Below are 24,929 nucleotides of genomic sequence, written 5' to 3' on the forward strand. Positions count from 1 at the left end.
GAGTGCAATGGCATGGTCTCGGCTCACTGCAACCTCTGCCTCCTGGGTTCAAGTGATTCTCTTGCCTCAGCCTCCAGAATAGCTGGGATTACAGGCACCTGCCACACCTGGCTAATTTTTGTATTTTTAGTAGAGATGGGGTTTCACCGTGTTGGCCTGGCTGGACTCAAACTCTTGACCTCAGGTGATAAAGCCCACTTTGGCCTTCCAAAGTGCTGGGATTACTGATGTGAGCTGCAGCTCCCGGTGCCTGGCTCCCAACTGAAAGTTTATTTTTAGTCACCTTCCCCAAAAGATTCTCAAAGCAGGTCAGTGTTTCCCATTTGCTGACTTAGGCCTGAGGGCAATGATTAGAAAGAAAAGCCTTGAATTTTTTCTCCTGGATGTTCTGATTTAGAAGGTCTGGGATAGAGCACCAGAATCCATGTAACAAGTTCCGGTAAGAACAAGAGAAAGAAGAAAGAAACATTGCTCTTATTGATGAGGAAACCACTCACATGTTCTTGGCAGGGAGTGGCTTGCTCAGGTTTGAGCTCCAGGAAGCTCTCTCTATACTTGTTGAGGAGGTAGAAGTTTCAGGTGGCTGAGACTGGGTCAGGAGCCATTTTGGAGGCTGTTGGAAAATACAGTCCAGTAAGATTAGGAAGTTAAGGAGGCAGGCCAGGCTCGATGACTCACATATGTAATCCTGGCACTTTGGGAGGCCGAGGCAAGAGTTCGAGGCCAGCCTGTCCAACATAGTGAAACCCTGTCTCTACTAAAAACACAAAAATTAGCTGGGCATGATGGTGCACACCTGTAATCCCAGCTACTTGGGAAGCTGAGGCATGAGAATCGCTTGAACCGGGAAGGCAGAGGGTGCAGTGAGCTGAGATGGCATCACTGAACTCCAGCCTGGGTGACAAAGCAAGACTTTAAAAAAAAAAAAGTTGGCCGGGTGCGGTGGCTCAAGCCTGTAATCCCAGCACTTTAGGAGGCCGAGGCGGGTGGATCACAAGGTCAAGAGATCGAGACCATCCTGGTCAACATGGTGAAACCCCGTCTCTACTAAAAATACAAAAAAATTAGCTGGGCGTAGTGGCGCGTGCCTATAATCCCAGCTACTCGGGAGGCTGAGGCAGGAGAATTGCCTGAACCCAGGAGGCGGAGGTTGCGGTGAGCCGAGATCGTGCCATTGCACTCCAGCCTGGGTAATAAGAGCAAAACTCCATCTCAAAAACAAAAACAAAAACAAAAAAACAGCCAGGCGCGGTGGCTCAAGCTTGTAATCCCAGCACTTTGGGAGGCCGAGGCGGGTGGATCACGAGGTCAAAAGATCGAGACCATCCTGGTCAACATGGTGAAACCCCGTCTCTACTAAAAATACAAAAATTAGCTGGGCATGGTGGCACGTGCCTGTAATCCCAGCTACTCAGGAGGCTGAGGCAGGAGAATTGCCTGAACCCAGGAGGCGGAGGTTGCGGTGAGCCGAGATCGCGCCATTGCACTCCAGCCTGGGTAACAAGAGCGAAACTCCGTCTCAAAAAAAAAAAAAAACAAAAACAAAACAAAAACCAGAAACAAACAAAAAAGGGTTTTGTGCTCTAAAGGTGAGCATGTGCCTGAATTTCCAGTTGGGTCAGCATAAGTCCTGTGAAATCCTAGCCAGTGTCCTAAGAATGAAACCAAGGATTCCTAAGGCCTGGGGCCATGGAGGATTAGGAGAAGATGGAGCTGTTCCTAGATGCGAAGCCTCCTACCTTCTGTGATCTTGTTGGCGAAATTGGTATACTGGCCAGAGAGGTAGGGCCTGTCTCTGCAAGTTTACAGTAGTATCCAAGGAAGCTGATCCTTCTGGGGTCTGATGTCCCTGCTGAGACTTGGAGGCAGGGACTGGGGTGGCCAAAACCACCTACTGCGTTATGTCCTGTGGTCTGGTTATCTGAGAAGCAGGCCCAGGCAGGTTCCAAGAGCCGAGGTTTTTTTTTTTTTTTTTTTTTTGGCAGAGCTAGTCCTGTTATTGCCAGCAGATGGCGCTAAAGCAACATGGTGGGAGTGGAAGGTGGCGCAGGAGGAAAGGATCCTGACCTCTCCAGGCTGGAGAAAGGGTTGGTAGCAGTAGGGGAGAAGACAGCATTACAAAGCCACCTCATTCTTCGCCTATTTCCAGCTCAGGCAGTAGTAGCCCTTGTTTTTGGGGCGAAGGACTCCCTCAGAATGGAGGAGTGGTGCAGTGTGTTGGGGGGACAGTTTCCATGTCCAGCCACCCTCTCTCTTTGGGCTTATCCCATTTCCCTGATTCTCTGGCAGCTGGATCTGCAGGACTCTTGCTTCAGAGGCCTGAGGGCACAGACCACATCTCTGGGAAGCCTTGCTGGAATGCGCTCACTCTCCCGCCAAGACTTGTTCCCCCAAACTCCTTTAACCAAGCCATGATGGGGTTTAAGTTTCTTCTCCCTGTGTTGGGGGAGGCGTAGGGTCACAGCTGGGTCTGAAACTAATCCTGGTTTCTGGGAGTTACCGGTGAGCAGCCCTATCCTGTGGAAACACTGGCCATAGAGCCACTGAGGGGATCTCTCCACACTGTCTCATACTCATAACTCTTCTGTAAAGGGCTTGTTCCCCTTCCAGAGATGAAGACACTGGGACATGCCTAAGGTTGTTCAGTGAGGGACGTGGCAGGTCAGACCTGCGTCTGGGACAAGGGACAGGTGTGAACTGCTAGCCCCATTTCTGATGTGAATACCAGATTTGACCCCTCCACCTCCGGCCTTCAGGTTAATCTGACCCCAGAGTTCCTATTCCCCCAGCACTGCTCAGCTTTCGCAGTCCCTCTGCCTCCCAGGACCTCAGTTTCAACGCCTTCAATATGGGCCAGGGCATGTAACCTTAAAAGGGCCTTGGGGCTGTGAGGGAGCAGTGGTAAGGGAGAGGCCCTCTAGCGTCTCGAGCTGACAACCCAGTAAGCTGTGCTGGTGGGAAGGGCATATGGGATCTGTATCCTAGAGTCATTCTCACAGTGCTCCTGGCTAGCCTGTCCTGTTGACATCTTCAATGGATACCAGTTTTCATCGTGTTGGAAGCGTTCTTCCAAAGGCTTCTGGGAGTCTGAACAGCTGCAAGTGGGCTGAATCTCCACTTCCCCCTCTGCAAGGGTTTAGCTCAGGCGTCCCCAAACTACGGCCGGCCCCCTGAGGCCATTTATCCGGCCCCCCGCCGCACTTCGGGAAGGGGCACCTCTTTCATTGGTGGTCAGTGAGAGGAGCACAGTATGTGGCAGCCCTCCAACGGTCTGAGGGACAGTGAACTGGCCCCCTGTGTAAAAAGTTTGGGGATGCCCGGTTTAGCTCCACTTCAGACCTCATCCCTTTAGGGGAACAATTTCCATACTTTAGCCTGCATTGGAACACCTGGAGGGCTTGTTAAAAACAGGTGGCGAGTGACTGGGTGTGGTGGCCCACGCTCGTAATCCCTGAACTTTGGGAGGCTGAGGCAGGCGGATGACCTGAGGTCAGGAGTTTGAGACCAGCCTGACCAACACAGAGAAATCTCATCTCTACTAAAAATACAAAATTAGCCGGGCGTGGTGGTGCATGCCTGTAATCCCAGCTACTCAGGAGGCTGAAGCAGGAGAATCACTTGAATCCAGGAGGCAGAGGTTGCTGTGAGCCGAGATCTCACTATTGCACTCCAGTCTGGGCAACAAGATCAAAACTCTGTCTCAAAAAAAAAAAAAAAGTGGCAGCTGGGCATGGTGGCTCACGCCTGTAATCCCAGCACTTTGGGAGGCCAAGGCGGGCAGATCTCCTTAGGTCAGGAGTTTGAGACCAGCCTGACAAACATGGAGAAACCCCATTTCTACTAAAAATACAAAATTAGCCAGGCGTGGTGGTGCATGCCTGCAATCCCAACTACTCAGGAGGCTGAGGCAGGAGAATCACTTGAACCCAGGAGGTGGAGTTTGTGGTAAACTGAGATCGTGCCACTGCACTCCAGCCTGGGCAACAAGAGTGAAACCCCATCTCAAAAAATAAATAATAAATAAATAAATAGGTGGTGAGTTCCACAGAGTTTCTGATTTAGTAAATCAAGGATGACCCTGATAATTCTCACATGTAACAAGTTCCCAGGTGATACTGATGCTCCTGTCAGAACACTGTGAACTGAAAGATTCAGTCAGCAGGTCTGTATTATCCGAACCCTGCACATTTGCACATTTCAAAGAAAAGTTCAGCCTTGCCTGGCTCCTGGAAGGTAACACTACACCCTTGGAATAGCCTGCCTGAAGTGTTTTACTTTCCTCTGGGCCCTGGGCCACCCTAGAGAGTCTATGCCAACAGTGGGATTTATGGGGGAGGCCTTGGGCCTCATGGTATCAGTCTGACTTCTAGAAGAGCTGGAGACTAAGTAAGTATGGTCAGCCATGTGGGTGGTCAGCCATGTTTACGTGACCAGCTTCCAGTAGGAACACTGGACACCGAAGCTCTGGGGAGCTGTCTTATTCGGCCTTGGCAGAACTTCATTTATGTTGTCAGACATCGTTGCCTGGAAGATGGGTGCTGTCTACATGACTCCACTGGAGGAGGAGGGCTGCAGGTGTGTATCTGGCCTCTCCTGGACTCTGCTCAATGCACCTTTTGCTGTTGCTGTTTTGTGCTCTGCATTCTTTCCCTGTAATAAACTGTGAGTGTAGTGGCTTTGCTGAGTTCTGTGCATCATTCTAGCAAATCGCTGAATCCAATGATGGTCTTGGAAACTACTGTTCCAGGCTACGGGATTAACCTCTCTAGAATTCCTTTGCATTAGGCTTTGGGGACCCTTCACCAATGAAGTGATTTATAACCTGACCTGGGTCATCCTGAGGGAGTGTTTTGGCCTAAATGCTTTAGGCCTCTCATCTGCACAATCCAGAAGTCAGGAGGCTACAAATTACCTGCAAGTCTGGGTGTTGCTTTGTGGGGTAACCCTGAACAATCCTCCTGGATCTCTGGGCCTTACCTCCTCATGCATAAAGTGAGGGTTTGGAAGAGTTCTGTTCTCCCTGGGTATGGCAGGGCCAATAGAGAATATGCAGGGGTGCAGGCAGAGGTGGTTGATTTCACCCAGCTGCCTCACTTCCAGAGGCCAGCTCTGCCTTTTATAGCCCCACTCACCTGAGCCAGGGACTCCATGGTGCTGGGGTCCCCGCGCTTTGGTAGATCCAACCATGCAATGCTGTCCCTCCTGGAACCATTTTCAGGGCCACAGCCCACATTCCAAAGTACTTGGGCCCTCCCTGCCCCATCCAGCCCTGGCCTGAGACCAAGGCCTTGAGCCAACACAGGGAGGAAGGCCCCTTAGTGCCCGCTGCTTATGTGGCTTTATTCACAGACTCAGCACTTGCTGAGGATGAAAGGAAAGAACATTTGGGGCCAGGCTGGGCCTGGAGATCCGGGTGGCTGGGAGGCCATGCATGGGTTGGATTGGGGAGCTCACTGGAGAGAACCTGCTGGCTGGGCCAGGCCTGTGTGGGGCAGGGCCAGAGCAGGCAGCATGCGGGAGGCCTGGCTAGGTCTGCAGGGAGCAGGTCTGTCCAGGTGGCGGCTGTGAGCCAGGAGGGAGGGACTGAGGCTTCTCTGGGGCAGGGGTATGGACAGCAGGCACACTTGACTCCCACTCCCAGGGAAATGATATCGTAGGACGGTCAGGACACCCGGCTCCTGGTCCTGCTGCCTTGGGACTTGATGTGTGACTAGCCAAGCTGGTCCCTTCCAGTGTCATCCTGCTGATGCTTGGACATTTGCCTTGGAGGTGACCCACCTAGGGACCCTCTGGGGACATCTGTAGGGGGTCTGGACAATCCTGGAACGTATGCCTAGGGCCCAGCTGGGCGGGCTCTGCCTATGAAGCGAGGGGATTCCCCCATCCGGGCTCCCCAGCTCCCTGTAGTCAAGCTTTTCTCCCAGTGGTCCGTTCAGTTCCCGGCTGTGTCCCCCAGGGGGCGCCATCTCACCCCGCAATGCGGGCCGCCCCTGGGCCAAGGAATACTGTAAGGTTAAGCCCTCTTTCTCCTGGCCCGCCCTGCTGGCTCCTGACTTCCTGCCTAAAGGCAAACAAGGAGTCCAAAGCCCGGATCCTCCTCCCGGGCCTTCTTCCTGGTGAAGAGCCCATTCCCACCCAGCAGGGAACAGAAAAACCAGTTCCCCAGGTTTCCCTCCCTGCCTGGGAATAGCAAAGTCTGGAAAGTTGGCAGGGTCCCTCTGGGTTGCCCAGCAAGGTGACCCAGGGGCTTGGGAGGCCAGGTGAGGCCTGCGCGGGGCTCTGGGGCTGAGGATGCAGCCCCTGCCCGCTTCCCTCCGGCCTCTCCCGGGGACTGGGGTGGAGCGATGCAGGAGAGGGACCATCAGCATTGGCGGGAGGGGGTGCGGTGCACGGAGCCAGGGCGCTTGGGGATCTTGCGCCAGCGTCTCTTGTCCCAGCGGCAAAGCAGCAGCAGGCGAAAGGTGTCCCGGAAGGCTTTGTTGCAGAGTGCGTAGCACATGGGGTTGATGGTGCTGTTGACGTAGCACAGCCAGTAGCCCAGCTCCCACAGGGTCTCAGGAACACAGTCCTTGCAGAAGGTGGACACCAGCACCATGATGTTGTACGGCGTCCAGGTGAGGATGAAAGCCAGGAGGATGGCACTCAGGGTCCGAGCCGCCTTCTTCTCCTTGACCAGCGAGAAGGTCTTCCGCTTGGCCAGCTGCTCCTTCCCTCGGGGCTTCTGGCCCTTGCCGGCTCGATCGCGCCCTTTCTTGGTCGGCCTCTTGACTGTATTTGGGGAGCTCCGTGGGGGCTGCTTGGTGGGGGCCTGCGCCTCGGGGTCCACCATGGGCATCTTGATCACCACTTCGGAGCCAGGCTCCTCTCCCTCTGAGGATGTGAGGGACTCCATGGAGCCTTCATCCTCTTCCTCTTCCTCCTTCCAGCTGTAGGCCTGCAGCAGCCTGGGGGCCCTGCAGCAGCGACAGCAGCGGCCTGGAGGAGTCTCTGGGGAGCCCTCGGCCCCTGGCTGAGACCTCTCTGAGCTGCTGCTGCTGCCACCCCCTTTGCCTGGCGTCTCAGAGCCCTGAAGGGCTGCCAGCTCCCGTGCTCGGTTCTCTGTCTCCCGGTAGATGCGCCAGTAGAGCGTGCACATGACCGTGACCGGGAGGTAGAAGGCGGCCATGGCTGTGCCAAAGGTGATGATGGGCTGGGAGAGGAACTGGATGTAGCACTGCCCCGCCGTCACTGTCCGCTCCCCGACCAGGTACTGCCAGAAGAGGATGGCTGGGGCCCAGAGGACAAAGGAAACCAGCCAGGCCAGGCCGATCATCAGAGCTGCCCGGCGGGGTGTGCGCTTGGCGCGGTAGCTCAGGGGCCGAGTCACGGAGAAGTAGCGGTCAAAGCTGATGAGCAGCAGATTCATCACGGAGGCGTTGCTGGCCACATAGTCCAGGGCCAGCCAGAGGTCACAAGCTAGCGTGCCCAGAGCCCAGTGGCCCATGAGCAGGTATGTGGTGTAGAGGTTCATGGAGAAGGTACCGATGATGAGGTCAGCGCAGGCCAGGCTCAGCAGGAAGTAGTTATTGACTGTCTTGAGCTCCGTGTTGACCTTGAAGGAGATGAGTACCAGCAGGTTGCCTGTCACGGTGGCCAGTGACAGGAGGCCCGTGGTGATCCCAATGAAGGCCACTTGCCAGGGACCCTTTCCTGGTGCCAGGACGGTGATATTGGGGCTGACAGCAGGTGGGGCTGAGGTGTTCATGGTGGCTAGGTGGGGCTGGGGTTGGGGAGCCCCTTCCTCCAGGCAGGCTGCAGGGCTTCCTCAGAGGAAAGTCATCACCTGAAAAGAGAGGACATGGGCTTTGGTTGGGCCACTGGACATTTTTTTTTTCTTTTTTGAGACGAGATTTCGCTCTTGTTACCCAGGCTGGAGTGCAATGGCATGATCTCGGCTCACCGCAACCTCCGCCTCCTGGGTTCAGGCAATTCTCCTGCCTCAGCCTCCCGAGTAGCTGGGATTACAGGCACGCGCCACCACGCCCAGCTAATTTTTTGTATTTTTAGTAGAGATGGGGTTTCATCATGTTGACCAGGATGGTCTCGATCTCTTGACCTCGTGATCCACCCGCCTCGGCCTCCCAAAGTGCTGGGATTACAGGCTTGAGCCACCGCGCCTGGCCGACATTTCTTTTTTTTCCTTTTTTTTTTTTTTGAGCTGGAGTTTTTTGCTCTTGTTACCCAGGCTGGAGTGCAATGGCGCAGTCTCAGCTCACCGCAACCTCCGCTTCCTGGGTTCAGGCAATTCTCCTGCCTCAGCCTCCTGAGTAGCTGGGATTATAGGCACGCGCCACCATGCCCAGCTAATTTTTTGTATTTTTAGTAGAGACGGGGTTTCACCATGTTGATCAGGATGGTATCGATCTCTTGACCTCATGATCCACCCCCCTTGGCCTTCCAAAGTGCTGAGATTACAGGCGTGAGCCACCGCGCCCAGCCTTCTTTTTTTTTTTTGAGACAGTCTTGCTCTTGTTGCCCAGGCTGGAGTGCAAGGGCATGATCTTGGCTCACCACAACCTCCACCTCCCGGGTTCAAGCGATTCTCCTGCCTCAGCCTCCGGGGTACCTAGGATTATAGGTGCCTGCCACCATGCCTGACTAATTTTATATATATATATATATTTTTTTAAGTAGAGATGAGGTTTCTCCATGTTGGTCAGGTTGGTCTTGAACTCCCAATCTCAGGTGATCCGCTCGCCTCGGCCTCCCAAAGTGCTGGGATTACAGGTGTGAACCACCATGCCTGGCCAACATGTCTAATCTCCCTTATTGGAAGATGCTAGGGATATAATTCCTAAACTTGCAGAGCTTCAGACCAGATAGTGTCGCCCTCCCTAACTGGTGCTCACTCAGAGACGCTCATTTATCATGCACGTTCCCAGCCATCAGTGGATTTGCCAGCAGCATGGAGTGGCTTTGGGATCCAGGGACTGGAATCTTCATTCTAGTTTTACCATTCAGACTCTGGGCCTCAATTTTCTCACTGGGAAATTACTACAAATTCTTGCCTTACATAACTCGGGTGGCAGGAGTTGGGAGACTCACTTTGTACACAGTCCTGCCAAATTCTCGAAGCATTTCACTCAACTTTATTAAAGCTCTCACTGAGTAGCCACTGCGTGCCAGACACAGTGCTAAACACCTAAACGAATGACCTAATTTCACCATCTACATCTCTAGGAGGAAGGTCTCTTATTATGCCCACCTTACTGTGAGGCGGCTGTGGCTCTGAGCAGCTGCAAGGCTTGACCACAGTGCCACAGTAAGTATGAAAAGAACCCACAAGAACAGAGATAAGAACTTGCAAGAACAGAAACGTGTCCTAAAAGAGGAAAAAAAAGAAAGGAACCCATTCTCACTCTCCTTGGATATGTGGTGCTCCAGTGGGATTCTTCTAAGAAGGAGAGATGGGAAGAAAGGGGAGCTCCCGAGAAGATCAACAGAAAGAGGGCTGGGCGCCGTGGCTTACGCCTGTAATCCCAGCACTTTGGGAGGCTGAGGCGGGCAGATCATGAGGTCAGGAGTTCGAGACCAGCCTCGCCAACATGGTGAAACCCTGTCTCGGCTAAAAATACAAAAAATCAGCCTGGCGTGGTGGCGCTTGCCTGTAGTCCTAGTTACTCTTGGGAGGCTGAGGCAGGAGAATCATTTGAACCTGGGAGGAGGAGGTTGCAGTGAGCTGAGATCGCACCACAGCCTGGGTGACAGAGCGAGCCTCCCTCTCAAAAAACAAACAAACAAAATACCAGAAAGAGATGGGAACAGAGGGCCCTGGGATATGTGCATGTGTGTATTTTTAATGCACATTTTTCTATGCATGTGGGTTTACATATGTGTGTAGGGGGTGGTATTTGGCGCTGAATTGAATCATCTATAAGGGCAGCAGGGAAAGTCATGCTGGACTCAGACACTCACTTGGTGGTAAGAAGGTCTGGGGCAAAAGCAGGAAGCAGGGATGAGAGCCTCAGCTCCCAGCTCAATGGGGATCTGGACCCATATGGGGCGTGGGAGGCTTCCCTCCCTCTCCCGGCTCTGTTCCTGGGCCCTAGCTGAGTGGGGGGAAAGCAAAGGGAATGGGAAGATCCTCCAGACTTTTCTTGGATCTGGAATCTGATCCAGGCAGTAGGGCTGGGTAAAGAGAAAGGTCAGGGCCCTTCGCAAACTAACCTGCTGGCTGGGCAGGAGGCCCCCACAGCCACAGTGAAGCCAGATGCAAGGGTGAGGGTGGTGAGGGTCCAGGCAGCTCAGCCAGAGGCTTGCCTACGGCTTGCTGCTCCATGGCTTGCTGCCATGGGATTTGGTGGGTCCCTTCCTGTCCTGGGCCTCAGGTGTCCATCTGTCCATTGAAGAGATTGAGGGTCCCCTGACCCTCAGCTGTGGCCTTCAGGGGCTATATTGTCGGGAAAATTCCAAGGGAGAGGTGTCAGGCAGGGGCCCACAGAGCCCTGGTGTTCCTTGGGCACCTGGCCTGTGACAGACTGCTGTGATAGGAGGCCTGGGTGGTTATGGCTGAGGGCATCTCCACAGCTTGCCATGAACCCTCATTGTGTGCAAGTCACTTTCAGTGTGGCGAGTTCCGTGGGGGACAAAATGAGCAAGGACTGTGGCTGGCAGTGCGTGCTTGTGTGTCTGGGACAGTTTGCACATGAGGGGGCATGTGCCACCTGGACTCCGGAGCCAGACGGTCTGGATTTGAATCCAGGACACCCTGTTCACTGGGTGTGTGATGATTGCTAGTGATGTAACTTCTATATGCCTAGGTTTCCTCAACTGAAAAATGGGATAGGCTGGGCGCAGTGGCTCATGCCTGTAATCTCAGTGCTTTGGGAGGCTGAGGCGGATGGATCACCTGAGATCCAGAGTTTGAGACCAGCCTGGCTAACATGGTGAAACCCCGTTTCTACTAAAAATACAAAACATCAGCTTGGGCGCAGTGGCTATCGCCTGTAATCCCAGCACTTTGGGAGGCTGAGGTGGGTGGATCACAAGGTCAGGAGTTCAGGACCATCCTGACCAACATGGAGAAATCCCATCTCTACTAAAATTACGAAAATTAGCCGGGTGTGGTGGCGTGTGCCCGTAATCCCAGCTACTTGGGAGGCTGAGGCAGGAGAACTGCTTGAACCCGGGAGGCGGAGGTTGCTGTGAGCCAAGATCGCACCATTGCACTCCGGCCTGGGCAACAAAAGCAAAACTCCATCTCAAAAAAAAAGGGTGTGGTGGTGTGTGCTGTAATCCCAGCTAATGGGGAAGCTGACGGAGAAGTGCTTGAACTCAGGAGGCGGAGGTTTCAGTGAGCTGAGATAGCACCATTGCATGCCAGCTTGGGCAACAAGAGTTAAACTGCGTCTCAAAAAAGAAAAAAAAAAAAAGAAAAGAAAAATGGAATAATACCCATTAGCAAGACCATCACCTCTTTTCAGGTGATGAGCTCAGTAGGAGTCTGGACCCAGACCCAGAGGGAGGCTTCCCTCCCTCCCTCTCCCGCCTCCCCTCCCTCTCCTGGCTCTGTTCCTGGGCCCCAGAAACAAGAGGTTAAATGAACTGATGCATGTGAAGTGCTTAGAATGGCCCCTGGCACATAGGGTGCCCTTTAACTCTCAGGATGTGTAGCAATGAGGGTGCTAGGCTGCCTAGAATGTCTACTTGGATTAAAATCTCTGATACTATGACAATAGCAACTAGTAGTAATAATGCTCATTGCCATTATTTTATTTATTTATTTATTTATTTATTTAGAGATGGAGTTTCGCTCTTGTTACCCAGGCTGGAGTGCAATGGCGTGATCTCGGCTCACCGCAACCTCCGCCTCCTGGGTTCAGGCAATTCTCCTGCCTCAGCCTCCTGAGTAGCTGGGATTACAGGCACGTGCCACCATGCCCAGCTAATTCTTTGTATTTTTAGTAGAGACGGAGTTTCACCATGTTGATCAGGATGGTCTCGATCTCTTGACCTCGTGATCCACCCGCCTCGGCCTCCCAAAGTGCTGGGGTTACAGGCGTGAGCCACCGTGCCCGGCCGCCATTATTTTTTTAAAAAGTGCTCCTGAGTCCCAGTTGCTGCCAAAGGGTTGATATGCATAATCTCATTTAATCTTTTTACGCTTTTTTTTTTTGGTCTTCTTGTTTTTTTCCTTTTTGTGGAGAATGGGGTCTCGCTATATTGCCCAGGCAGGTCTCGAACTCCTGGGCTCAAGCTATCCTCCAGCCTCTGCCTCCCTAAGAGCTGGGATTACAGGCATGAGCCACAGTGCCCGGCAATCTCATTTAATCTTAACAGGAGCCTGTGGTCAAGGAATTGCTGTCCTCTCCATCTCATGGACAAGGAAGCCGAGGCTGAGAAAAGCAAGAGAATTTGCTTGAGATCATGAAAGGAAGGTAGGAACTAGGATTTGAACCCAAGTGGTTTGTTCCAATGAAGCTTCATGTACAGAAGCCGAAGCCAGCCTGGGGGTCATAGTTTGCTAATTTGAATTCTAAAAATGTTACATTAAAATATGATTTGTCTTGATCACTGAGTTTTGCTATACCCCTCCCCTTAAAGTCAGCCACTAGGCTGGAGGGTGGGATTAGGCTGGGACTTTTCCCAGTAAGGCCACTGGTAGACACTACCCTTGAGAATTTGAGAATTTGTCCAATTCTTGTCACTGTCATCTTCTGAACTCAGTGCTCTTTAATGCCCACTGTGCACAGGGAGCAGCTGAGGCACAGAGAAAAGGGGGTAGAAGGCGCTGTGGGCCGGGCACCGTGGCTCACTCAGACCTGTCATCCCATCACTTTGGGAGGCCGAGGCGATCGGAGCACGAGGTCAGGAGATTGAGACCATCCTGGCCAACATGCTGAGACCCCGTCTTTACTAAAAATACAAAAATCAGGTGGGTGTGGGTGCATGCCTGTAATCTCAGCTACTTGGGAGGCTGAGGCAGGAGAATCGCTTGAACCTTGGAGTCGAAGGTTGCAGTGAGCTGAGATCGTACCACTGCACTCCAGCCTGGGTGACAGAGCAAGACTTGTCTCAAAAAAAAAAAAAAAAAAAAAAAAAAAAAGGTATTGTCTAGTCCAAGGTCTCCAGGCTCCTAGATTGGGTACTTCTTCCCATGCCGTACCTTCCTGGTAGTTTGGATCAGCTCTGTAGCCCTGAACCCTGGGCAAAGACCTGCAAAGGCTGAGTTAGACAAGAGGAGCTCGCTAGCCGAAGAGGCTGCACCCTACCCTGCTGTAGGGGCCTTTCATCTGCCTGGGCGTGGCACAGCCTTTAAAGCTTGACTTCTTAGGTATGGTGTGGTGGCTCACACCTATAATCCTAGCACTTTGGGAGGTTGAGGCAGATGGATCACTTGAGTTCAGGAGTTCGAGATCAGTCTCCGCAACTTGGCAAAACCCTGTCTCTACTAAAAATACAAAAATCAACCGAGCGTGGTGGTGAGCGCTTGTGGTGCCAGCTACTTGGGAGGCTGAGGCAGGAGGATCACTTGAGCCCAGGAGGTAGAAGTTGCAGTGAGCCGAGATCATGCCACTGTACTCCAGCTTGGGTGACAGAGTGAGACCCTGTCTCAAAAAAACAAACAAACAAACAAAAAAAAACAAAACAACAACAAAAAAAAACAAACCCAAAGAACAAAAACTTCACTCCTTATACCTCTCAGCAGGCTAGGTGAATTAGGCATTTGCCTCCAATGCAAAATGTAACAGGTGTCCCAAAACTTAGTAATCAAGAAAATATTTTAATGTAATATTTACAAAAATGGCCGGGCGCGGTGGCTCAAGCCTGTAATCCCAGCACTTTGGGAGGCCGAGGCGGGTGGATCACGAGGTCGAGAGATCGAGACCATCCTGGTCAACATGGTGAAACCCCGTCTCTTCTAAAAGTGCAAAAAATTAGCTGGGCATGGTGGCACGTGCCTGTAATCCCAGCTACTCAGGAGGCTGAGGCAGGAGAATTGCCTGAGCCCAGGAGGCGGAGGTTGCGGTGAGCCGAGATCGCGCCATTGCACTCCAGCCTGGGTAACAAGGGCGAAACTCCGTCTCAAAAAAAAAAAAAAAAAAAAAAAACAAAAACAAAAACAAAAATGGAAGTTAATGCAAAAAAAAAAAATCCAAGATGAACAACATATTAACGACAGGGTTCACCCTGCACTTGCACAGCCCTTTCTCACTCACCTCACCCTAATCCTGGCCCTGGTTCCAATAAAACTTTATTTACAAAAACAGGCAGCCAGCCTGTGGGCTGGAATTTGCTATTTGATCTTAAAAAATATTATTATGATATTGTTTCTCTTGATTGGTGAGTATTTTTATTCACCCTAGTCCTGGTTTTGTAGTTCCCAGTTTTGGATTTGAAGCTTGACGCTGACCCTTCCTAGCTGTGCGGTCAGCAGCCAGTCAACCTTTCATTCCCCTATTGCCTTCATCCGCAGCTGATGGGGATGATGCTGTTCAGAGTGCCTGGCCCTGAATCAGTTAAAGAGTTAAAGGCTTGTTGTTACTCTGTTTTTTTTTGTTTGTTTGTTTTTTTGAGATGAAGTCTTGTTCTGTCGCCCAGGTTGGAGTGCAATGGTGTGATCTCAGCTCACTGGAACCTCTGTCTCCCGGGTCAAGCGGTCCTCCTGACTCAGCCTCCTGAGGAGCTGGGATTATAGGCTCCTGCCACCACACTCAGCTAATTTTTGAATTTTTAGGAGAGACAGGGTTTTACCATGTTGGCCAGATCGGTCTCAAATTCCTGACTCCAGGTGATCCACCCATTTCGGCCTCTCAAAGTGCTGGGATTATGGGCACGAGCCACTGCACCCAGCCCTGTTGTTACTCTCCACTCCTTCTCCTGATCCAATGCCCAGCCTCTTCCTACCATGCCCCTTCCCCTCCAGACCCCAGGCACGCCCTTACTCTGGTTCCCAGTTTGCTCATCTGTAATGGAGGAGTTGGACAAGCCTGGTGTCTGGGAGATTTTACGGAGTCCCAAAACCAACAGCTCGAGGCGCTGAGCAGAAAGAACCCAAGTCCCTGAGGCAAGCAAGGCTGAAGGCTCACTTACATTTTCTCACTTGGGGCTGGAAATGACATCAACTCAGGGTGGGAACGTGGTGCCCATCACAAGGCTAGCTCTAACTTTGGTGAATTAAAAAATGCTTGCAGGCCGAGCGTGGTGGCTCAAACCTGTAATCCCAGCACTTTGGGAGGCCGAGGCGGGTGGATCACGAGGTCAAGAGATGGAGACCATCCTGGTCAACAAGGTGAAACCCCGTCTCTACTAAAAATACAAAAAATTAGCTGGGCATGGGGCACGTGCCTGTAATCCCAGCTACTCAGGAGGCTGAGGCAGGAGAATTGCCTGAACCCAGGAGGCGGAGGTTGCGGTGAGCTGAGATCGTGCCATTGTACTCCAGCCTGGGTAACAAGAGCGAAACTCCGTCTCAAAAACAAAAACAAACAAAAAAAAAAACGCTTTCATTTTTTAATGAAACCCCGTCTCTACTAAAAATACAAAAATTAGCTGGGCGTGGTGGCACACTCCTATAATCCCAGCTACTCATGAGGCTGAGGCAGGAGAATCACTTGAACCCAGGAGGTGAAGTTTGCAGTGAGCTGAGATAGTGCCACTGCACTCCAGCCTGGGGACAGAGCAAGACTCCATCTAAGAAAAAAAAAAATGGGAGACTTAGAAGGGATTTCAAGTCCTTCAACTAGCTCACCCAAGTCCTACTTTGAATAAGTTAACGATGAGCAAACAGGGGTGCTTGTGAGAAGTAACTCAAGGTGTCCTTGGAGGTGAGGACCTCTCCTAGAGGGTCCTTAGAGGTGAGGAAGCCAGCGGTCTCTTGCCTTGATGTCTGGAAATCCCTTCCAAGTCTCCCATTTTTTTTTTTTCTTAGATGGAGTCTTGCTCTGTCCCCAGGCTGGAGTGCAGTGGCACTATCTCAGCTCACTGCAAACTTTGCCTCATGGGTTCAAGTGATTCTCCTGCCTCAGCCTCATGAGTAGCTGGGATTACAGGAGTGTGCCACCATGCCCAGCTAATTTTTGTATTTTTAGTAGAGATGGGGTTTCACCATGTTGGTCAGGGTGGTCTTGAACTCCTGACCTCGTGATCTGCCCACCTCAGCCTCCCAAAGTACTGGGATTACAGGCATGAGCCACCATGCCCAGCCAGCTCCCATTTTAATAGTCATATTGCTAACCACCGTAATTAATGACTCCTGCATGCCAGGCACTTAATATGTATTATTTCCCTTGACTGCAGGACGGCTCAGTGGACATCCCATGGGGGGGCTCTATCTTTATATTAGAGATAAGGGCATTGATGCTCCAGCCTGGGAAACAAGAGGGAAACTTTGTCTCAAAAAAAAAAAAATATTGGGGGTTCAGTGGCGGCTCTAGAATTTCTACAAAGGAGGGACTTAGGGCAGCCATCTGGTTGAAAAGGGGGCTTGAAGCTGCATTTTAAGGCACGTCCTGTGAAGCCACCCATGGGGGCTGGGGCTCACAGAGGCAGTGAGTTTGTCAGTGGGGATTGCAGTGGGCAGGAGGAAGACTCCCTGGGGCAGCCTTTGGCACTGCCTTTGCCTAAGCCTCAAGCTCTTGTGCTGTGTGACCTTGGGTAAGTGATCGTCCTGACCTGGTGACCTTCTGTGGGGTGGCGTGAACTCCTAGGATCAGTGTTTAGTGTATGCATTGCTGAGCAAGGCTGGGATGGCAGAGATGGGTCCACAGCTTTGTGGAGATGAGTAGGAACTCATCCTCAGAGGGTGTTTGGCCTGGAGTCAGGAGGATAGTGAGGAAGCAGGGAAGGGCGTCTCTGTCCAGGACTGTGGCCTCCTGATGATGGCTGTTAGAAGCCTTTGATAATATTGCTGGGCATGGTGGCTCACCCCTATAATCCCTGTGCTTTGGGAGGCCGAGGTGGGCAGATCACAAGGCCAGGAGTTTGAGAACAGCCTGGCCAGCAAGGCAAAACCCCATCTCTACTAAAAATACGAAAAATTAGCCGGGTGTGGTGGCAGGTGCCTGTAATCCTAGCTACTCCGGAGGCTGAGGCAGAAGAATTGCTTGAACCTGGGAGGCGGAGGTTGCAGTGAGCCGAGACCGGGCCACAGCACTCTAGCCTGGGCAACAGAGTGAGACTCTGTCTCGAAAAAAAAAAGAAAAAAAAGAAGCCTTTAATAATATCACTAATACTCCTTATACATAAATAGTAGCAAAGAAAAATTACTAATAGTAAAGTAACTGATATTTACTGACTGCGTACTATACACCAGACGTGGCTCTAAGCATTATACACATAGACATTCTATACTTCATCTATCTGTTACAACTCCTTATGAAATAGGTCCTGTTATCCTCAATTTGCAAAAGGCCTAACCTGAGGCTTCAAGACCTGAAGGACCTTTCAGCTCATCAGTGATGCAATCAGGATTTGGATCTAGGGCGTCTGTGTCAGAGACCAACCTCTCGAACCCTACTCCTGCTTTTGAGGGATGCGGGGTTTGTTAGCCTCCTTGCCCACTTCAACTAGCTCACCCAAGTCTTACTTTGAATCAGTTAACAATGAGCAATCGGTCCTTCTTTCAGAATCTGGTCTTCTTCTTGTGTGGCAGTGTCTGTCGTGTATCTGTGTGACGTGTGTTAACAGCGCTGTGGGAAGAGGGTGGGTCTACTGGAGCTCTTTAAAGGGTAGGGTAGGGGCTATGTCTGTCTCGTTCAATGCTCTCTCCCAGGGCTTGCACATAGTAGTTGCTCAATAAATACCTGTGGAATAAATGTGCACGTGTGTACTCAACTTCAGACCCTGGAGCCTGAGGATGAGCCTGTGGGATAAATGTGCACGTGTGTACTCAGCTTCAGACCCTGGAGCCTGAGGATGAGCCTGTGGGGGTCAGGACCAGCTCCAGAGCATGGTCCAGAGGCCCTGCTTCTCTCTTGAGCTCCCACATCTCATCTGCTAGGTCCCTGCTCCTCTGAGTGAGGCCCTGCCTGGCTGGAGAGTTTAGGAGAAAACCAGCCAAGAGCATCCTTGTCTGTAAGAGGGACCAAGGAAACCTGCCTCGACCGGCTGCGGGGAAGCTAAGTGAGGTGGCAGGACAGACATGGATGTGCCATGGCATTTGTCACCGGGGCGAGGACAATGTTAGCCTGGGCTCTAAGGGTTAAGGGATGAGATCAGAGCCTTTATTACAGCAGGCCAGACTGCTGACTGCCAGCGCCCAGGACCAATCCCCAGGGGTTGGGGATCTGGCTTGTGAGAGGAACCGGGAGGGGAGAGAACCACTGGAGGCAGCAGGGAAAGAGAAATGGGGAGAAGGATTCCTGAACGCCAGGCTCTTCTGAACTTACCACTGGCCAGAGAGTACCGAAGGGGAGGGAGAGAATGAGGGGATGCCGGGAAGAGATTTAGGAGGGAGGAGCGGAGCCATCTTGTGATTCTGGGCCTGGAAGCTGGTAGCGTGCTGGTTAGGGAGAGGGGACAATATTGGGAAGTGGGAGGTCTGCAGAGGGGCTGTGGGGTTGGGCACCTGACTGAGGCCACACATATGCAATGAGGAGGGCACTCCTTCTGGCCAGGCCTCCTCTCTGGTCCCTTCTGCTAGGGCCTGAACCCAGAAGCCAGCCATGCGAGGCAGCTCTCCTTGGGGTTAACTTTTATCTGATGGTAGCTTTTGACCCATTAAGGTGCACGAAACTTCCACCCCTGATGCCTGGCTTTGGGAATGAGGGAGGAAACAAATAGAATTGATCACGTTTCTTTAGGCTCGACAGTTGCCATTGGGAGGGCCAACTAGCGTTGTGGAGGGCAGCAGCCATCAGTTAAATGCTACATAAAACGCACTGCTTAGCCGGAAGAGGAGCATCAGCCCTGGACTCACTGCCAAATTCGCTCCCCCATGATGGATCTTAAGCAGTTGCCGGACTTTGGCCAGTCCATGCCAGAGCCTGGGCATGAGCAGCTGGACCCTAGACCTTATTCTGCCAGTGTGGCATCAGAGGTGCTGGGTCCCTCATCCTCTGATCTGCGTGCCCCCTGCTCCTGGCTCCTTGTATTCCCCTCCTCATTTCCTTTCTTCTTTCTCCCTCCCTCCTCCATCCCTGTAGGCATCACCATGGCACCACAGCAGAGCAGAAACCCAGCGCAATTCACCCACCTCTCCCCGCCTGCTGGGAGCCCAAGCTTCTGCCTCTCAGAGCTGGCTGCACCCCCTGCTCTCCCACCCCATCTTCCTGCTCATGGAGGCGGCAGTGCAGCGTTGTGCTAAGGATGCGGAGAAGGGGTCCAAGCCCCCTTCTCTGACCATAAGCATATCCCTGGCCCTTTCTCAGCCTCAGTGCCTCCATCTGTACCATGGAAAGGCTCCTTTCTAGGACTGCCGTGACCTTTGTTTAGCCCTTTCTTGACACTTCGGACTCCCATTACACTTCAGGATCCAGGTCTCAGAACTCCAACCGCCAGCTGTCAGCTGTGAGCCAAGACTCACATCTTCTGCAGCCCATTTCCCTACCTCCTCCCCTTTGATATCTCAGCAGCGATAGTGACTGCAGCTTGCCTGGCGGCTGAGGTCAGAGGGCAGAGAACTCTCATCTGACAGACAGCCCGGTGAACAGCTGAATACCCCTGGCAAGGAGACTGCCTGGCTGTGGGAGACTACCCGACTCCTTCCAGCCAGTTGGGCAGGGGTCTTAACATCAATCTGGGTGGAGCTGCAGGTGTGTTTTGTGCAAAGAGGTGAACCCCTCTTCATTGGCTCTGATAACCTCTAAGCTGCAGATGGTGGAATGAGCTATGAAAGCTGATGACCCACTCCCCAGCTGGCCTGCCCAGGAGCTGACAGCTCTACAAGAACCAGAGTTCCTGGCCCCTAGTCCTTCCCCACATTGTGCAGCGTGGGGGTACTGGGTGAGTACCTGGCATGGGTGCCCACTGATATCCATGCATTGCCTGGATGTAGGACTGAGACCCGCCCTGGGGGAGCCCAACATACTAGAAACATAAAGAGGGTCCTCTGGGCCCCTGCACACTTCAGGGCCACGTTCCCTGGCCAGGGTGGCCATCCAATGCCCATTTGTCCACAGAGAGCCCTGGGGCTCTTTGCCTGGTCTCCTGCTGGCTTCTGGCCCGACACCCACCTTGACTTCCAGCTTCTCTGTCTGGCCAGCAGCCTGATTCAGTCCATCTCGGGGGAGCTAAGGCGGATGGGGATGGTGGGTTTCAGGGTGCCCTGAGAAAGGAGAGGAGGAGGTTTTGGGACTGGGACCCCCATCAAGAGCGGGGTCAACTTCCCACAGGCTGCTGGTGGCAAGGGCTGCTTCCTGGCCCCTTGCCCTTCCACTCTGTCCCTAGGGTGCTGGGGGCTCTGCTTGCTACCAGGCAGTTTCATCCCTTCTGGGCCTCAGGTCCAGTTTCCTGAGGGGGTCTCCATCTCCTCTGCCAGCTGAAGCCCAGAAAAACATTAGATATATCCACTCAAAGCCAGGAGGCTGGGTGTTCTGAGCAGCCAATGTGCAATGCTACAGAGCCCCCTTGCCCTCTAGACCCCTCCCTGGCCCCCTCCTATCTCTGGGGGTCCATCCCTATTTCCATCTCATCCTGGTCCCTGCCCTCCCCCACTCCCCAGGACCCTCCTACCCTCCAGCTCAGTGCAGCCCCTCCCAAACTCTCCCAAATGTACTCACCATGGGGCTGAAGAGGGGTCTGTAGGGTCCTCAGCCCCACTGCCTCCCTGGGGGCCGGCGGCGTCTCCAGGGACCCAAACACCTGGCTCCCGGGGGGAGCTGCGCCCTGTGCTGGCAGCGGGAGAGGCACAGCCAGTGATTGGCATGTCCCACCCCCTGGCACGCCAGCCTTAGGGGGGAGGGAGAAAGGGAAAGAGAGGGAGGGAGGAAAGGGAGAAAAGGAAGGGAGGGGAGCTGGAGGGAAGCCTCAGGCAGCGTCTGGGGTTGGACTAGGTTCTGGAGTGTGCTCCCCTCCTCCACCAGGGCACCCAGTTTGAGCCCCAAGACGGAGGAGGAAGGACATGAGGAAGGCGAGCCCAGGAAGGCTAAAAGTCCAGGACGGGAGAGAAGGCGGATACAGGGAGGCAAACACCCACACCCACTGCACAGACCCGGCGGCACACACACACCCTCACAAAGGCACACTGTTTCCTCGGGCTTCTTCCCCCACCCAACCTTAGAGCCCCCAACCCATGTGCACCATGCCCCAACACACATGCCCCTATATTCACATGCCTGCTTCCCTTGCACACACACCCTCCCCCCTGCACACGCCCACGCGCCCACCCACCCAGCTACACACCCTGCTCTTCCTCCCTGCTGCGAGAGAGCTAGATTCCTTCTGTTTGGAAATGACACATTGGGTCTCACGTGAGAGGCTCCAACTTGGAACAGACCCAGAGGGCTGGCGCACCCGCCCGGGGGCTGAGCGAACGTGCCCGTGTGCTGGACTCTGTGATCCAGCACTGGTCTCCGCACAGCCCCTTGTGAGGGTATATGGGTGTCTGCTTCTCAGGGATGAGGAGGGGGCCAGGTACCTGCCCCATGTGCAGCTGAGTGCCCTGCATGTGTATGTCCCTGTGTACTCGTGTCACCATGCAGCCTGTGTAAACGCAAGTGTGACCTTATCGTTCTGGAGCAGGACGCATGTGCACACATGTGTCTGTATTTGATGAGTGGCTGAGTGTTATCCAACTGTGGAACTTGCTAATTCTGACAAGGGAGGCAGCCTCTACCTGCCTGCTCCACCCCAAGCTTCCACTTGGAAGACAGACAGACAGGCAGACAGACAGCTCTCCTCCCAGCTTGTCAAACTCTGTCTCCCCTGACTCCCACTCAGGTCTCACAGGTGTGTACCTGGGAGGAGATGAGCCCTCCTCCCCATCTCCCTCAGCCCTACTGCTAGGCCAGCATCTCTCCCTGCCAGGCTGGTTTGAACTTCTGTGCTGAGCTTCCTCAGAGACAGAACCTCTGGGTACGGGTGGGGAGGGGGGAGGGGAGGCGGGGCCGTTTGCCATAGAGACCTGGGTCCTGAACCGCCTCCGTCTGTCCCTAGAGACCTCCCCAGGAGCAGACTGGGGAGGAGAGTTGGAGGCTTCAGGGACTGCCTGCTGGGGCTGCTGTATTCTTTACCCCACTGGGCTGTGCTGATGTCCTGGGGTAAGAATCGGGAAGGAATGGGACCATCAATATCCCCATTTTGTAGTTGAGAAAACTGAAGAGCAGAGGTGTGATTAACGTGGTGGCAGGTGTTTGGACTGGGTCCCTTGGCTCTAAGCCCAGGGCTCTGGAGTCTGGGGCAGGGGTTTCCCCTACCCATTTTTCCACCAAGGACCCCTGCCAACCGTGATGCCTGAGGGCAACCTGGGGCTTTCTCACGCAGAAGCCCAATTGGCCAATGGAGCCAAGTGGAGCTGAAACGAGTTCCTGGGGTTTGCCACTGGAGTTCCTGGGGTTTGGTCAGCAGCTACTGGTGGGCACACGTGGCAGGTACATGTGGGGGCATCTGTGCTTCTCAAAGGCAGTTGGGGCTCCAGCAGGCACCCAGTCCTCCTTCCTGCTGAAGCCAAGCAGAGGCTGCAGCTTGGAGAGAAATCTAAGTGAGCATCCCCCTTCCCTCCCAGGGTCACCCAGACCGTCAGGGTTGGGTCAGAACTTGACCAGTCCCTGCCCTTGGGCGCGGACTCCGGATGCCCCCTGCTGGGCTGCCCTGGGTTTGCCGCCGCGCTTACGCGGCGCGGTGGGGCTGCGTGTACTTGTGCGCGTACACGTGGCTGAGTGTGGGGGTGTTAGGCCTCCACGCTCAACATCCATTTCCGAGTCTGAATCAGGCTCCCTCTTTGCCACCTCCCCCCAATCTCCTTGGTCTCCCTTTTCTCTTCTCCCACCGCCTCTGCACACGTCCCTTTAGAAATAAAAACACTTATTTTGTGGGCGGGTGGGGAGGGTGTCCAGCTTTCCCCTGCCTCCTCCTGAGTGCCCCCCTCTGTCCCACGCGGATTCCTTCTAAAGTCTGTGCAGTCGCGGAGGCAGGGAGATGGCGCCCCCCTCCACCTACTGTATCACTCTTCTGACTTCCCCGCCCGGACTTGGCTAGGTCCCCTTTATCAGTGGGGAAACTGAGGCAGGAGGAGAGAGGAGAGGTACGGCCGGGAGAAGCGCTCCCGCCCGGCTCGCTCACCACCCCCGCACCCGCGCCCGATTTAGCCGCAGGGAGGCTGGGAACATTGTCTTTATTTTAAGCCGCCGAGTGCGGCACGAACGCGGCTGCTCGCGACAAAGGGCTTCTTGAAGAGGCTGCAGGCGGCGCACGTGGGGCTTTGGCCCCGCCCCCGCGCGACCCCCTCCAGTCCTCTCCTCATCTCCGGCTGGGTCGGGTGGGGGCTGACTCTCGGGTCTCGGCTCCTGCTGGTTGCTGTTTTTGGTTGCTTGGCCGAGAATTCACTCCTTAGGCCACCGAGGGAACGTGGAGTCGCCCTTGCACGGCTTGGTCCCCTTCTCGGCCCCTTACTGTGGAGGAGGAGAGTGCCCCGCGTGCGAATTCAGCTTGGCATTTTCCTAGCTGAAGCGGCCTGAGAAAGTTAGGCCCCCTCTGTAGGTCTCAGTTTCTTCATCTATGACAAGAAAATAGAAATACCTCCCCGATCAGGTTGTTTGACGGGTTAGTTGAGCTTCTGCAGGTAAAACGTGGCACATGAATCTGCAAAAAGTGAAAGCCATCATTGCCCTTTTTTTTTTTTTTTTTCTTTAAATTCAGGGTTTCGGTCTGTCGCTCAAGCTGGAGTGCAGTGGCGCGATCACAGCGCACTACAATTGCCTCCCGGTCTCAAGCGATCCTCCGTTCACTGCAGCGCTTTCCTCCACCCACCCCTACCCGCGCGCAGCCTCCCCTCCACCTCCAAGTAGCTGGAACTACAGGCGCGCGCCACCCCACCCGGCTTAAATTTTTTTTTTAATTCATGGGGTTTCACCCTGTTGGCCCGGCTGGTCTCAAACTCCGGAGCTTAAGTGATCCGCATGCCTCCGCCCCTCTTGGTCTCCCAAAATGCTGGGATTACTGAGCCAACGCGCTGGGCTGCAGGTTTCGAGCACCTACTACGTGTCAGGAACTGCTAAGTGCTCTATATTCTTTTTTTGAGACAGGCTCTCACTCTGTCGTCCAGATCGGAGTTCAGTGGCATGATCTCGGCTCACCGGTAACCTCTGCCTCCCGGGCTCAAGCGATTCTCCTGCCTCAGCCTCTTCAGTACTGGGATTACAGGCGCCCACCACTACCGGCCAGCTAATTTTTGTATTTTTAGTAGAGACGGGGTTTCTATGTTGACCAGGCTGGTCTCTAGCTCCCGATCTCAAATGATCCATCCACCTTGGCCTCCCAAGGTGCTGGGATTACAGGCCTGAGCCACCACAACTGGCCTCTATATTCTTTAACTTCTCACAACTCTACGAGGGAGGTTCCATTATTCCCATTTTACAGATGAGTAGATTTACAAGCGGCGTGGGTCCCTGTGGTTTCGTGGAGGCTGCGATCAGTGAGCCTGGAACCATCCTAAGGCTGAGCACGGGCTGCAGTTCTGGGGATGGCAGGACTGTGGGACAGCGTTATTCATTTATTTTTGAGACCAAGTCTTGCTCTGTCACCCAGGCTGGAGTACAGTGTTGCGATCTCGGCTCACTGTAACTCCCGCCTCCGGGGTTCAAGAGATTCTCCTGCCTCAGCCTCTCGAGTAGCTGGGACTACAGGCGAGAGCCACCACACTTAGCTAATTTTGGTATTTTTAGTAGGGACAGGGTTTCTCCATGTTGGCCGGGATGATCTCGATCTCTTGACCTTGTGATCCGCTCGCCTCGGCCTCTCAGAGTGCTGGGATTACAGGCAGGAACCACCGCGCCCGGCCGGGACAGCATTCT

General features: G+C 53.6%; 1 protein-coding gene across 1 annotated transcript; it reads right to left on the bottom strand.

The window, feature by feature from the left end:
• Positions 1–5,319: 5,319 nt before the first annotated feature.
• Positions 5,320–20,240, bottom strand: CHRM1 (cholinergic receptor muscarinic 1). The gene is made up of 2 exons (XM_039470781.2): positions 20,154–20,240; positions 5,320–7,822 (listed from the first exon to the last, which is right to left on the bottom strand). Exon 2 carries the CDS (start codon positions 7,742–7,744, stop codon positions 6,362–6,364), a length of 1,383 nt encoding a protein of 460 aa, XP_039326715.1. The 5' UTR covers positions 7,745–7,822; positions 20,154–20,240; the 3' UTR covers positions 5,320–6,361.
• Between the last annotated feature and the right edge of the window lie 4,689 nt (positions 20,241–24,929).

This window comes from Saimiri boliviensis, chromosome 6 (genome assembly GCF_048565385.1).
Source record: "Saimiri boliviensis isolate mSaiBol1 chromosome 6, mSaiBol1.pri, whole genome shotgun sequence".
Classification (NCBI taxonomy): Eukaryota; Metazoa; Chordata; class Mammalia; order Primates; family Cebidae; genus Saimiri; species Saimiri boliviensis.

Excerpts from the sequence above, each read along its gene's own strand:
- CHRM1 (XM_039470781.2), bottom strand. The coding sequence starts at position 7,744 with ATGAACACCTCAGCCCCACCTGCTGTCAGCCCCAATATCACCGTCCTG.